Source organism: Agelaius tricolor, unplaced genomic scaffold (assembly GCF_023055355.1).
Source record: "Agelaius tricolor isolate 1412-34295 unplaced genomic scaffold, bAgeTri1.0.p SCAF_14, whole genome shotgun sequence".
Taxonomy (NCBI): domain Eukaryota; kingdom Metazoa; phylum Chordata; class Aves; order Passeriformes; family Icteridae; genus Agelaius; species Agelaius tricolor.
Genome location: NW_027269274.1, coordinates 1409832 through 1424163, shown reverse-complemented (window position 1 = coordinate 1424163; position 14332 = coordinate 1409832). Strand labels below are relative to the sequence as shown.

Sequence of the window (14332 nt, the reverse complement as noted above, 5' to 3'; positions counted from 1 at the left end):
TCCAGGCTGGCTGCTGCTGTGTTGTCCTGCCACAGGGACAGTGTGGTTTGTGTCCTCTAGGTGCCACTGGGATAACTCACAGCCCAGGCTTGTGCTGATAGATCATGGTGGTTGAGCAGTGGGTGTTGTCACTGCCACATGAAGTGCTTTGTCTGTCTGACCTTAAAACTCCCTGCAGTCCTGTTGATCTGCAGCAGGGAGATGGTTTTCATGGGAGCACTGAGGTTGGGAAAGCCCTCCAGGATCATAGAGTCCAAGTAGTGCCCAGTCCCCACCTTGTCCCTGAGTGCCACCTCCAGCCCTTCCTTGGACACCTCCAGGGATGGGCACTCCACACCTCCCTGGGCAGTTCCAAAGCCTGAGCACCCTTTCCATGGAGAAATTCCTCCTGCTATGCAGCCTGACCCTTCCCTGGTGCAGCTGGGAGTGCCACTCCTGCCCATGAATTCGCTCCACTTTCAGTGTCCACAAGAGCAGCTTGTACAGGATATGGGGTCATGTTCTGCTGCTGTGTGTCCACGTGTGCCAGCACGAGCTGTTGGGGCTGTGTGTTTAGGGAAGGATTCCTACTCCCACACCTCAAACAACAGTAACAGCTCTGAGGTGTGGAAGCCTCTAAACATAATCCTGCCCAGGCCTGACCCCGCCCTCTTTAAATTGCACTCAAAGAGCCATGGAATGGTTAAGGTTGGAAAAGATCTCTTAAGGTGGTCAAGTCCAGCTGCCAGCCCACTGTGATCACCAGTAAAACATGAACTCAAGTGCCACGTACAAATATTTTTTGTCACCTCTCTGGACAGCCCTTTCTAATGCTTTACAACCTTTCTGTGGGGAAAAAAAGTCTTAATGTCCTAATTTCTCAGTGTCTAATCTAAACTTTCCCTGGTGCAGCTTGAGGCTGTTTCCTCGCAGCCTGGGAAGGAGAGTTTGTAGAAGGAAGGGACTGCGTAGACCTTGGTCCTGTTCTTGTGTTGGTTCATGGGCTCAGGGTCTCAGTCCCCACTGATTGTGCTTGTTGCAGCCAAAAGCAGAGCCATTGCCATCCCTGTGGACTTGGACAGCCAGGTGAACAACCTGTTCCTGAAGTCCCACAACATCGTGCAGAAGACGGCCATGAACTGGCGCATGACGGCGCGCAACGCCGCGCGCAGGGACTCGGTGCTCGCCGCCTCCAGGGACTACAGGAACATCATCGAGAGGCTGCAGGTGACTGCACAGCCCCCTTCCCCCTGCAGGGCCACAGCAACGCTGAAAACCTCACCTGACCAAACCCTGAGGTCTTTTAGTTTATTCAGCCAGGACAGAGCTCATTGTCCTGCCCCTCATGCACCGTTAGTGAAGTTGATTCAGCTCTGGATGTGTGTTGTTCATGTTTGTCTGAACCTGGTGTGGCTGTTCCCCAGGACATCGTGTCAGCCTTGGAGGATCGCCTGCGCCCCCTGGTCCAGGCAGAGCTGTCAGTGCTGGTGGATGTGCTCCACAGGCCTGAGCTGCTCTTCCCAGAGAACACGGATGCCAGGAGGAAATGTGAAAGTGGAGGTTTCATTTGCAAGTAAGTTGTCTTAGAAGTCTGGCTGGTTTTGTTTTTTCCCAGTCTTCCCATGCCCTGTGGAATGGAGCCCTCTTGCCCAGCTTGGTGAATACTTGATGTCCTCTGAAATACCTGTAAAAATCAGTATTTTGTGGGATGGTCAAGGAAATTTGTCCTTGGTGGGGAAGAAAAACTGCTTGTGGGAATGGGGAAAGACTGGTTGATATGTTCTCCCAACTAATGCTTAAAAATGTCTGTTTGCTGCAGGATGCAAATGTCCTGAGCAGTTGTGTAAATGAGTTGAACTTTGAGCTGAGCAGTTCTTGATACCTGCCTTCACCCCAGGAATGTTCCTGAGGTGCTGGGTGAATACCCCAGGATCAGTTGTTGTCATGGGCATCACCACAGCTGGAGGGAAGGGAAGGGGAGATTACCAGGTCATTTAGAGGGCAATTCAGAGCAGATCCCCCTCACCTCCTGGAGGGGTGGGCTCTGTGCAGAGATTGTGGAAGCTGGGCACTGAGTCAGTCCCACATGCTGGGTGGGATGGATTTGGGGTTGCACCTCCAGGGCTCTCAGTCTGTTTCTGAACCAAGTGGAACAGGTTTCTCACTGTTAACTGGCTGTTCTGGAGGACCACCAGGTCCTGGATCCCACTGATTCCTTGCTGCCTGCAGCCAGAGGGGTTTTTTGGCTCTTTTCCTGCCCACAGCTTCCCCTGGGAGCTGTCAGGTGTTGCTCTGGAGAGGAGGCTCCCAAATGGTTGTGTAACAGTATGATGATAAACCTTGTTTGCAGCATAAACCAGTGGAGATAAGCATATATATCTTACCCCATTTTTAGAATATTTGCACTAACCTGATTGATGGCTTTTTTCAGGTTAATTAAGCACACAAAGCAGCTGCTGGAGGAGAATGAGGAGAAACTGTGTATTAAGGTATTGCAGACGCTCAGGGAAATGATGACCAAAGATAGAGGCTATGGAGAAAAGGTAAGGTACAGTCCAGCATTCTGTTAAACACTGGCTTTATTCAGTAAAGGAAAATAAAACTCATGCTTTTTCAAGCTCTTTTGTATGTGTAAGCACTTCTAGGCTGGAGCAGGGACAAAACATTTTTAGTCAACTAATACCTTTCAGATCATATTTGAAGTTAAGCTTGTTTCTGCTGCTTTTCTTCTTGAGACTGGGAAGTTTAAGTCTAATCCCTGCAGTTGCTGGCACTCTAAAATATCAATTTTGTTACCTTTTTCTGAAGGCTGTAAGATCTTTATTTGATTCTCAGCTTTAGGTGACTCTTAAGGTCATGTAACCTTACAACAAGAGGGTGTTTTGTAGCTAATTTGAATTTATGTACAACTGAGTAATCTTGTTGTGGTTTACAGATGGAAACTCTCTGTACGCCACCCATGTTTCTTCTTTCCCTTTCCTACATACAACTCTTGACTGGTTGAGAGGAACATTTCTCTGTAGGTACAGACCTGCTCTTGATTCCATCAGGACAGTGTGTATGCTCCCATATGTTTGTGCTTCTAGAAGTGGTTGCAGTCAGCTGAGGCTGGGATTTGGAGATTCTCCTGGAATTCTGGTCAGCTGAGGCTCTTCCCATGGCACCCAGTGGGAGCAGAGGAGCACAGAGCTGGGGAGCAGCTGGGAGTGGGGACTGGGGGAGCTGGGGTGGGGCAGGGCTCTCTGTGCCCCTGGGAGCTGTGCCCAGGAGCAGGTGGTGTCTCAGCCCAGTTCTCCCCCACAGATGGGTTTGGAGCTGCTGCTCGTGCTCACTTCACAGCAAAAAGGGCAAAAACTTCAGGGATCAGTCTGAGAACAGCAGGAATGGTTTGTAGCAGCTGCCAGGGAGGGAGATGCTCCACAGGCTCCACAGGCAGAGGAACCTGCAGCATCCTGGGCAGCTGGGAATGCCGGCAGGAGGCAGGAGCAGGACGTGGTGCAGGGCTCTGGGGAGGGAGCAGTGGCAGCCTGGCACACGTGGGTGTGCACGTGTGGGCTGCTCCCAGCACAGCCAGGCTGCACAGGCAGTGCCAGGCAGGGGAGACTCCCAGGAAAATGCCCTCAGGGCAGGGATGGCCGGGGCTGTGCTCCCTGCCCTGCCAGGAAGGCTCTTCCCAGAGCTGCCAGCCCAGCCCAGCTCCAGCTGCTGCTCTGCTCCTGCCTGGGCACTGTCTCCCTGTGCAGCAGCAGGGGCTGGAGTGAGTTCCTGGGCTGGAGGGAATTCCCTGGGAAAGCAGCACATCCCTGTGCGATGGGAAGGGAGCAGGGCAGGGCACAGCTGCAGGTGTCACCTTGGGGCACATTGTCCTCTGCCCTAGTGGCTGAATCCTGTGCTGGGGCATCACCTCCTGTGCTCTCCTCAAGGTCCCTTCTCTGAGACATCCCAGCTGTGGCCAGGCTGCTCCTGGAGGGGAAAGGAGTGGGACTGGTGATCCTCTAATGGGTGCTGGTATTTCCTGATGTTCAGCACTGGGGCTGTGACAGACTCAGTGTAACCATAGATCACATCTTACCCTTCTCTAAGCAGATCAGTGTGTCCTCTCCTGTCAGAACAGCCAGGAGCCACTGTCAAGGTCACCTTAAGTAATAAAAGCAATGTGTGATGCATATTGTGTATACCAGACACCAGTGAAACCCAAATCAGAGCTTTGAGAGTTTTTCCTTAAATGTAATTTGCCACTGAGAGATTTTCCAAAATGGAAATTAATTTCTAGGAGTTTCTTAGGCTTCATTCAGCTAACTTGGATGAAGCAGTATTTCTAGAAGCTGCAGTTAACATACCTTGCACCATTCAGACCATGGAGAACCCCACAAGGTGCTAAAAAATCTTCCAAGTGTGGCAGAAGCACTGATTTCTGAAGCAGTGGCTCAGTTACATAAGGAGTCAGGATATGCCTGCCTGTGAAGTGATTTCTGAGTCGGAAGGAGCAGCTGATTGCTCACAGATAGACTGTCAGTAGTAGTAGAACAGCTTTTGCTGTCTGGCTGTGAGCACTGCAGTGGGATTTATTCTCCCTTGTGACTCAGAGAACTAATTTAGTCACCACCTAAAAGGTAGCACCTTTTGTTTTTAAAATCATCCTGTAGTGTAACAAAATAAAGAAAAAAAAAAAAAAAGAGAGAAGGAAAAACCCCTCTTATATTGTAAAAACCCTGCTGCAAATCCTGGAGTCCCTGCCTAGAGGTGCTTCCATCCATGGAGGTGCAGAGCTCACCCTTGGGAGCAGTTTATCAACCTCAAGCATAGAACCAGGGAAAAGCTTGGCTTGGAAGGGACCTTAAAGATGACCCAGTTCCCTCCCTTCCACAGCCAGCCTGGCCTTGAACCCTTCCAGGGCTGGGGCAGCCATCCCTTGTGTCTCTGGGCAGCCTGTGCCAGGGCCTGCCCACCCTGACAGGGCAGGATTCCTTCCTGAGAGCCCCTTTAAGCCCCTGGCAGTGCAGAGCTGCCACCCCTGCCCTGCCCCTGTGCCAGGGCTCTCAGCTGTCCCTCCCCAGCCGTGTCCAGCCCCGGAGCTCTGGGGAGGTTCTGGCAGTGCCTGTGGTCCTGCTGCAGCCCCACGTGGTGCCCTCTGGAGCAGCCTGGCTTACATAAGGGTGGAAGGATGTGCAGGGCTCCTCCTGTGCCGTGGCTCTCCCGCACACAGATCACCTCACCCTGCTGGCCCTGAGCAGGGTGGGCAGTGCAGGAGGACACGGATGTGCTCCTGTCACCAGAGCCCTGCTCCCACAGCTGGGGCTCCTCAGCAGCCAGCAGAACCCGTGGGCAGAGCACAGATGTACAGGAGCCTGTGGGAAGGCTGAAATTTTTCCATATTGCTGAAGACTCCTCGCTTGGCACGCGCTCAGGATGGCTCAGTGACGGGGAGCATACTGTGCAGGATTTAATAGGCACAAAACTGCTCTACATTGACAGTGTAGGCTAGACCCAAGTTTTTCACTGTGCTGAAACATGTCATTCATGCACGTCTCCCCGGGTGCCTAGCAGCTGACTCGCCTCAGCTCTGCAGGACTCGCACTGGGAAGCTCCATTTTCCCTCCCAGAGTGGAAATGCAGCCCCTGAGCTGCTGCTGCTCTGCTCAGGGCTCGTGACACTCCCGTGCCCAAGGGTGAAGTCCTTGGCTCTGGGTCAGGCAGCCCACGTGGTCTGTCCCTGGCACAGGAACAAAGCCAGGGTACATCCTGCCTCCCAAGCTGCCTGGCACAGCTCTCCCAGCAGTGGCTGTTCCCTAACCCAGAGCTGGCAGATGTTCCTCATGCCCACTGCAGAAATAACGTTGGATTGCAGCATTCAAGTGTTAAATGATTTATAAGATCCTTACATGAAATTTATGTTTCTTTTCTCTTACTAATCCTTGCTTTCCATTCTTCCCCTTCTTTCTTTCCCGGCAGATTACCATTGAATTGGATAATGCTGAGGTTTTAATTTTATTTCTCTTCTCCAGTGTTGTTTCTATGGTGCTTGTTTTACCAGTAGCCCTGTGATCTGTCCTGTCTCTGCAGCACTGAGCGTTCTGATTTGTGTGCCTGTGTCAGTGAATTAGTGGAGTTTTCAGTCTGCTGTGTGTCTATCCTGGGAATAGTTACCATAACTAATTCCACATGTCATTTCTTGGAATATTAATCCAGATGGAGTTATCATTTTTGGTAGTCTGCAATCAGCTGGTGCCATGGGTAGATCCTGTGAAGTTTAGGATGAGATCTGGAGGGTGAGCTGCTCTAAGCAGTCAGCATTTAGCACTTGGCCACACCATTCCTGTGTCATATGTGAAGGGGTTATTTTTATTATTTTTATTATGTTATATTTATTATTTGGCTTATTTGGAAAGCCAAATAATGAGCTTTAATGGTGCCCATGCAGGAGCTGGAGGAAGGTGGGTGCAGGTGGGAATGGGGAGGGCAGGTCCTTGTGCAGGAATTGTGCTGCTGCTGCAGCTGGTGAGAGCACGGCAGTGCCCTGGCTGTGCCCAGTGGGGTGGGTGGTGTGGAACCTGAGGAATGGGTGCCTGGGGAAGCTGTTTCTGGGTGAAAAGCCCTCTTTGAGGGAAAACTTGGAGCTCAGCTGACGTGGAGCTTTCCAAGGACTCTGACAAGCCTGGTGTCTGGTTGGGGCAGCAGCGCAGGGCGGAGGGAGCTGAGCTGCCTCTGCTCTGCAACTTCCTCATCAGCTCAAAAAAATCCTGGTGTGGGTGTGGAATTTGCATAAATGTATAATACTGAGAAAGTGATTGACTGACACCTTATTTTACTGAAATACCATGGAAAAAAAGAAATATTTTCCTCTCAGTGCTTTGTTTCCTGTGTTCTCTCCCAAGCCAGCCTTTTATTTGGAACAAAGCTCAACCACTTAAAATGTCTAAAGCGTTTCTGACCTTTATTTAGTGGAGTAGGTCATGAAATCTACAGAAAGCAATTTACGGTGTGACTCGTTGATTTTGCTGTTAACCACCTGAATTCACTGGGTAAACTTCATTCTGAAAATGAAATATATGGGGACCTTGCCTGGTGAAATGGATTTGAAAGCCAAACTATTTGTCACTAAAGTGGACAAATACTGTGCACATTACCCAGGGCTGGCCTGGAGGGTGTTTTCTGTTCAGGGGGGCTTTTAGGGCTGGAGCTGAAGGTCCCTTCCCTAAGAAACTGGTTTCCCATCACTGCTTTTGGCCCAGAGTCTGATTTTGACCTGGAAGACAAATTTCTTGTTGCACAAGTTCATTTACTGCCGTGCCATCACCTCTGAGCTGTGCTGGGATGGGATCTCAGGTGTGTCCCCAAGCTCCACACACACTCCTGGCATTACAGAGGTGCTCTGCTGTCTGTTTCTCTCTTTTTTTTTGTTAATAAACCCAGTTTTTTCCCCTTTTAACCTGGGGCATACACACCAGCAGCCTGCTCTGGTTTCCAGAAGTTAACCTGTAGCACAAAAACGCTTCCACCAGGCCAGGTCCTTTGGATGATGTGCTGCTGCAGCTTCCCAGAATAGCACGTGTGTATATGTATAATTTTAGCTTGGAGAAACTTCAGAGAGAAAGTTGAATTGTTTAATTGCAAATTAAGTCATAATGTGAAACTCTTTCCCCTTTGGTTTCTGGCTGTGATGTGCTGTCTTTGCCTGCAGTAAATCAGCCAGAGCGTGGAGAACAATTTAGGATTTGGTCTGGAGGCTGCAAAGGAGGAATTTTATTGCTCCTTAATGGAGCAAGTGCATGGAAGGAGCAGGTGTGTGTATAACCATCAGCACTGAGCACTGGCTGCACAGGGAAAGGGATTCAGATGGAGCAGGAACCACTGGCAAGTCTCAGAAATCCTGGGATTCTCTGGTTTCCTTTTTTATCCCCTTGTCACCCCTGGAAACTGTAAACATTTAGGGCAAAGAATACAAAACTCTGCAATATTAGCAAAATTATTGACTTGCTTTTCTGTCAAGACCATGTACACTTGAATTGTTCTGATCAGCTGAAATGCTCCTTGTTCCCTCAGGGAATACTCCACTGAAGTAGCTGTTGATGGCATGATTTCATGGTGGAATGGTGGAATTTTATGTAGGTTGAGTTATCTTAGTTGTGTCCTGCAAGGTAATCCCAGTGAGCAGTGGGTCCCAAAAACAAAGGATGTAAAAACCACCAGGAGATCTCTGTTTGTTGGTGAAAGTCATGACAGAAAGTCAGACAGATCCTCATTAATGTTTTTATGAGTGAAGAAGGGAGTGTCCTTTGGAAGTGGGTGAATAATGCTGGAATTCACCCAATGGTAGGAAATCCCCTGAGTGTGGGGTTGGCTCCAGCCCTGGACAATTTTGAACTGAGCTTGGGGGCTTTGGGTGCTGGAGAAGTGGAGAGGAAGGGAACAGCAGAGGGGGTGCTGTTGTCCTAACTCACACTTTTATTGAGGGTTTAAGTGGAATTCCCTTTTGCTGGAAAGGAGGGCCAGGGAGGAGCTGCAGTTTTCCAAGGAGAAGCAGTGGAGCATTGATAGAAAACCCAAACCATGAGGAACTGTGTCTCACCACACTGGCACCACGGCTGTGTTGGTTCTTTCCTGGTTTGGGGGAGTTGTGAGCTCAGAGCTGGCCTTTGGGTTGTGCTGTGGCTGCTCTTTGCCTCTCCTGGGGCATGGGGTGGGAGCAGCAGCTCAAGGGCTCAATGGGGTGTGTTTGACATGGGCTCTGTGCAGGTGTCTCAGGTAGCTAAAGCCAAATGCCCAAGGCAGGGCATTGTCCTTAGAAGCCCTTGGGCTGAGTCTCTGTTGGTGGCCTCCTTCCTGGGCTGGAGCTGCTCTAATCCTGTTCTGATGGAGCCTGTGCTGCTGTCTCAGGGAAGAGCTTTGGGGCCAAGGTGAATTCTTCCACCAAGTGAGAATCTTCACACAACAGCAAGAGCTAAACCCTGCTTGTAATTACACACAACAGCTTAATGTGCTGTTAATGCAATCCTCAGCCCACTGAGAAGTGCAGGCGTGATGCAAATGCAGATTTGCTGGTGTTGCATGCTGAGCTGCACCGTGGGCTCCCTGTGCTCCAGCCCAGCTCTGGGAAAGGTTCCTGTCCATCCTCCCCGGCCAGGGCTGCCCTTTGGGGACACCGTGGCCCAGTTTCCACCTGCAGTGCGAGTCCTGGCTGCTAAAACGCCCCCATCCTGGAGGAGCCATGGATCTGTGCTGGCCTGCCAGGCAGGGCCCGTCGGCGCTGACCTGCAGGTGGCACGCGCAGGATGCCGATCGCGCTGGGAGATGGCCTACTTTGCTTTTTTATTTTTTATGTTCCTTTTTCCCCTCCCAGCCACATTGCAGTGAGCTGTTCCGCTGGGCACCTGCCAACATTCAGGCAGCAGTTACATAAGAAGAGCTTTTTTTCCTGGAATTTAGGCCCGCTGCTGATGTGTGACCTTCAGCAGTAATTGCCAATAAAGGCGCTGGGGATGTTTACAGGCACCGCGCTGGCCCGCGGCCTGCGCCGGTAGCGCCGAGCTGGGGCTGGGCTCTGCTCCCCAGCTGACCCCAAACCACTGCAGCCATATCCCAGTTTCTAGGGTGAAATGGGGTGCTCTGCTGCTCCCCAGCCTGACCCCACTCCACTGCAGCCAGATCCCAATTTCCACACTGAAATGTGGGTGCTCTGCTGCTCCCCAGCTGACCCCACTCCACTGCAGCCAGATCCCAATTTCCACACTGAAATGGGGTGCTCTGCTGCTCCCCAGCTGACCCCACTCCACTGCAGCCATATCCCAGTTTCTAGGGTGAAATGGGGTGCTCTGCTGCTCCCCAGCTGACCCCACTCCACTGCAGCTCTATTCCAATTTCCACACTGAAATGTGGGTGCTCTGCTGCTCCCCAGCTGACCCCAAATCACTGCAGCTCGATCCCAATTTCCACACTGAAATGGGGTGCTCTGCTGCTCCCCAGCTGATCCCACTCCTCTGCTGCAATATCCCAATTTCCACACTGAAATGTGGGTGCTCTGCTGCTCCCCAGCTGACCCCACTCCACTGCAGCTAGATCCCAATTTCCACACTGAAATGTGGGTGCTCTGCTGCTCCCCAGCCTGACCCCATACCACTGCAGCTCTATTCCAATTTCCAGGGTGAAATGGGGGTGCTCTGCTCTTTCTGGGGTATGGGCCAGCAGCCACCTAGCCAAATTCAGCACAGAGTTCCCCTTGCAGTTATTTAGTTATTTGTTAGGGTTGTGTTGGTGTTTTATCTGTTTTTTCAGTAGTGACACTTCTTTATGCAGCTGATATATCTACAGGCAGCTCTATCCAGCAAAATGCACTTGCAGACCCACTCAGTAAAGTTTAGGTTTGGGGTTTTTTCACCTCTTTGCATTAGTCTTGAGGTTTTGAGTAGGTGGAAAGGGAACTGAAAATCCTTGTTCAGAGGGGTTGCCTGAATTAACCTTTTCCCTGCTCTTTACTATGAGAAACTAAAATTGCAATGTCTAAGGTGCAAAATATGTGCTGTTTTATGCATTTTTGATTGGAGTTAGGAAATTTATTAACCTCTTCAGAGCTGCAAAGCTGCACTTGGGAATTATTTTCCTTGTAGAGATCTTACTCTGCAGTCATTTCTCTTGTGTGTTTTGCACTTAGACAGTGCTTCACTTGTTATGTCTCAAGCAGAGGAAATGCAGGCACTCATAAATTTTTGTGGGCTGCCTCTATATTTTTTTTCCCCTGCGATCTTTGGACAGGGCTTTTTTTTTTTCTTTTTTTTTTTGACACAGACTGGAATTGGTGAGATCCTTGGAAAAGGAGGCTGGAACATTTCTTACCGTTACTTGTCACCAAAAAAATAGCAGTTATTCCATTCTTACTGCTAATTAAAACCGCTGCTGTAAAATGTATTGTGAGGGCAGCTCTCAGTGAATTCAGCAGAAGTCCTGCAAGACACAGGATTTAAAGAGAAGGAAGTGCCTGCACTCCCAGTGAAGGGCAGACACTGGAAAGTCCCAGCCTGAGTTAAAAGATGATTTCTCCACTGAAAACTCTGGAAAATGAGGGAAGGCATTCCCCTAGGTAGATCTTGGTGCCCTTGTAGTGCAGGCACTGGCAGCCCTTGTGGCAGACCTGCCTCCTCCTCAGCTGGCAGTGCACAAATCTCTGCACATTCCCTGGGACCAGGGAGGACGTTCAGCCGTGTCCCTGCCCTGGGTGTGTGATGGGGCTGGGAACTGGGGGGCTGCCCCTGGCCCCAAAATCCTACATGGCTTCTGGGGAACCTGTGCCAGAACAAGGTGCTGCCCCACATCTCCTGCTGCTGCTTGATTTAGGCAGGGCTGAGATGCTCCATCCCTGAAAATGCAACGTGGGAAGTTTGTCAAAGCAGTTCAGTGCTCCTGGGTCCCAGTTATTCCCCTCTGCCCTGAAACTTCTCCATAACAAGTCAAATGCTCGTTTGACAAACACCTACAGATCATCTGCAGGGGCTAGAAATTTCCTATCCAAATTTCTCCTCAGCTCCACAAGGTAACAGTGTTGGCTTTACAAAGGGGACTTGGCAAGGAAGCTGCACAGAGTTTTGTGGTATTTTTAAAGAGTTATGAAGGACAGCAACATAATTTGTGCTCTAGTCTGTTGCCACCAATCAGACAAGGTGATGCTTTTGCTGTGTGCCTTTCAAGGAAGAGCTGATGGCATTTCAAAGGGAAGAGCAGAGAAGTTCAGAGAAGGGAGGAAAAAGTGGAAAGGGACTTGCAGGATTCAATCAGAGCAGCCATTCCCACTGGAATTCCAGCTCCTGCTGTAGATGGCAATGCAGGAGCTGAGGCAGAGGCTTCACAGTAACATTTATCTGAGATCTTCACTCTAGTTCCTCGCATGTGGATGTACAACCTGGCTATCAAAAGCTTAATGTGCAATTTGGCTGAATTTGCAGTTGTGTTTTCCCTTTTTATTTCCTCCTCTCTGCCAAATGTCTCCCCCTGCCACCCCAGTAATGAGATGCCATATGCGTGGAGTTGGGTCAGTTCCTGAATTCACAGATTTTGGGACCAGAAGGGACCTCTCAGTGATTGAACCTGAGTTCCTGCACAGCCCAGGGCATCCCACTCCTCACCACTGTCTGTCCACAGAGCCAAATCCATGGAGCTGGGCTCAGCTTCCGCAGAGTGCTCAGCGTTGAGCTCAGGGACCTCCCAGGACAGGAGACAGGAATGTTTGGAGAGGTCTGCAGGAATTGTGTGGAGGTTTGGAAAATGTCATCAGTTCAGCAGTCAGGTTTGTCACCTCTCAGTCCTTTGGACTCTGGAGCAGCCTGAAGTGTAGGTGCTTGGAATTGTGCTGGTTTGTCCATTATTTTGTCAAAATTCCAAAGTCTGGTCAGGCCGAAGAGAAAAGGACCAGGTTTTTGAATGGTGTTTGTGTGGCCACACAAATGTGAGTTTCCTGATCAGATTATTTCCCTCTCATTAATTACAATGTGAGATGTTTCCCAGCCTGTTTTGCTGAAGCCACTCTCTGGAGCAGCCCCAGTCTGTGAACTGGAATCTCCACCAGCCTCCTAAATGCACTTCAGGCCTTTTCACTCCTCAGTGGTCTGGGTGTTCACTGCATAGTTGGGTAAAAAAAGTGGAGAAAAGCAATTCTGATGCTCCAAACTTGAATGAAAATCATTCTGCTTTTCCTCAAACCTTTTCTACTCTATCACAGCAGTAGTTTGAATTTTCTCTGAAGGAAAGATTAAGCAGCTTCCATTGTGGTTGTTATTTTGAAAGCAAACGCAACTAAAACTTTGAAGAATTGCTCCGAACTGCAAAGGAAAAGGGTGGAAAGCTCATCTGTATCTCAGACATTGAATTCAGCCTGGAGCTGTCACGTGCCCTGGTGGTTTTTGAGGGCCATACATCCCCTCTTGAGTCAGACAGTCTGTTCTGGGAAGCACACGTGGCCTGTGCTGGGGAAGTGGATGCTGGAAGCTCTGCGGTCACCAGAGGGTCAGGGATTGTGCATCCCTCTCATGCCTCATGAGGAGTGCTTTATTGGCCAGCCTTGGGGGAGTGCAAACTTCAAAGGAAGAGAGAGGGTTTTGCTCAGCAAGTTGAAAGGATCTTTCCCTCCTGCCCGTAAAAAGCGCAGATGTTGGCCTCTGACCTGGCCACCCACTGGGTTCCAGTTTAGAAGCTGTCCACTGTGTCCTGCTCATCACTGCCTGTGTTTGGTACTCCACAAACCTGCCCCCCAAACCATCCCTTTCTTATAGCTGCAGAGCTGAAATATAGGGAGGCACAAGGGATCTTGAAACATGACTGCTTTGGGCTGCTCTCCCACCCTGTTCAATCCTTGTAAAGCATAAGGTGATATTTTGCTGTTGCAGCACACACAGGAGAGTGCAAAGTGTAGCACAGCAACAAGAGCTCAATAATTCTTTGCTATTTGACCCCATTTTGACTCAAAGAATGGCAGTTTCAGGATTTGGAGTTTATATTCTTACTGGAAGATGGCTGAGGGCTGTGCTGCTGTGGGTGATCCCTGTGGGCATTGCCCAGGGCAGTGGTTTTGCTGCCAGGTCAGTGTGTGGGGCTGGGTCTGATGTGCTGGCTGTGCCACAGAGGAATTTGTGAGCTGGAATTTGTAATTTTAGCTTGAGAAGGAGCAAACTATCAATTTTATGTGATTCTTCATCTGTGCTTTTGGGCATTTCAGCCCCAAAATGTAAATGTATGTTTGGTTGAAATGGGGTCGAGGTATCAGCCCAGAAATCCCAGAATGGGTTGGGTTGGGAGGCACCTTAAAGCTCATCCAGTGCCACCCCTGCCATGGCAGGGACGCCTTCCACTGTCCCAGGCTGCTCAGAGCTCCATCCAGCCCGGCCTTGGACACTTGAAGGGCAGGAAAATTCACAGTTTCTCTGGGAAACCTGTACCAGTGCCCAGAAGGAAACTTTTGTTTGGAATCCCGAGTCCAGCAGTCATGTCCACTTGACCTGTGAGCTTCAGTCTCCCTCCCCAGGAGGAAGGGAGCTCATTTCCCCTGCAGGGAACAGGCCTGTTTTCCTTGCTGCTGTTGGCTCAGGGGAAGGCAGGGGTGTTTCCTGTGCCCCAGGCAGGCTGTGCAGTGGGACAATGTGCCCAGGCTGTGGGGCTGCAGCCTGGGAGCAGGGCAGGGCAGCACGGTGTGTTCCTCTGCAGGAACCTGCTGCTTCCTGTTCCCTCCTGCTCCTCTGGGTCAAACCCTGCCTGCTTCCACTCGGCCACACAAGGGGTCAGCATGCTTGAGACGTGTCCAGGAGCGGTGACAATGCAAGGAAGCCACCGCCAAAGGCCATGGGAGCTGGCCAGGAGCAGAGTCCCTTAGGAG

The 14332-nt window shown here is 50.4% G+C and overlaps 1 protein-coding gene across 7 annotated transcripts in view; it reads left to right on the top strand.

Annotated features, from left to right (window-relative positions):
• Window positions 1-14332, top strand: part of ITPR1 (inositol 1,4,5-trisphosphate receptor type 1) — a 162013-nt gene that overhangs the window by 84984 nt on the left and 62697 nt on the right. For 5 of the 7 annotated variants that reach the window (XM_071439294.1, XM_071439293.1, XM_071439291.1 and 2 more), the window contains 4 exons: window positions 1022-1206; window positions 1404-1552; window positions 2411-2522; window positions 5932-5958. In XM_071439294.1, the coding sequence (XP_071295395.1) occupies window positions 1022-1206; window positions 1404-1552; window positions 2411-2522; window positions 5932-5958 (473 nt within the window). The remainder of the gene's footprint in view (window positions 1-1021; window positions 1207-1403; window positions 1553-2410; window positions 2523-5931; window positions 5959-14332) is intronic. The other 2 variants (XM_071439295.1, XM_071439296.1) reach the window with 1 other exon arrangement.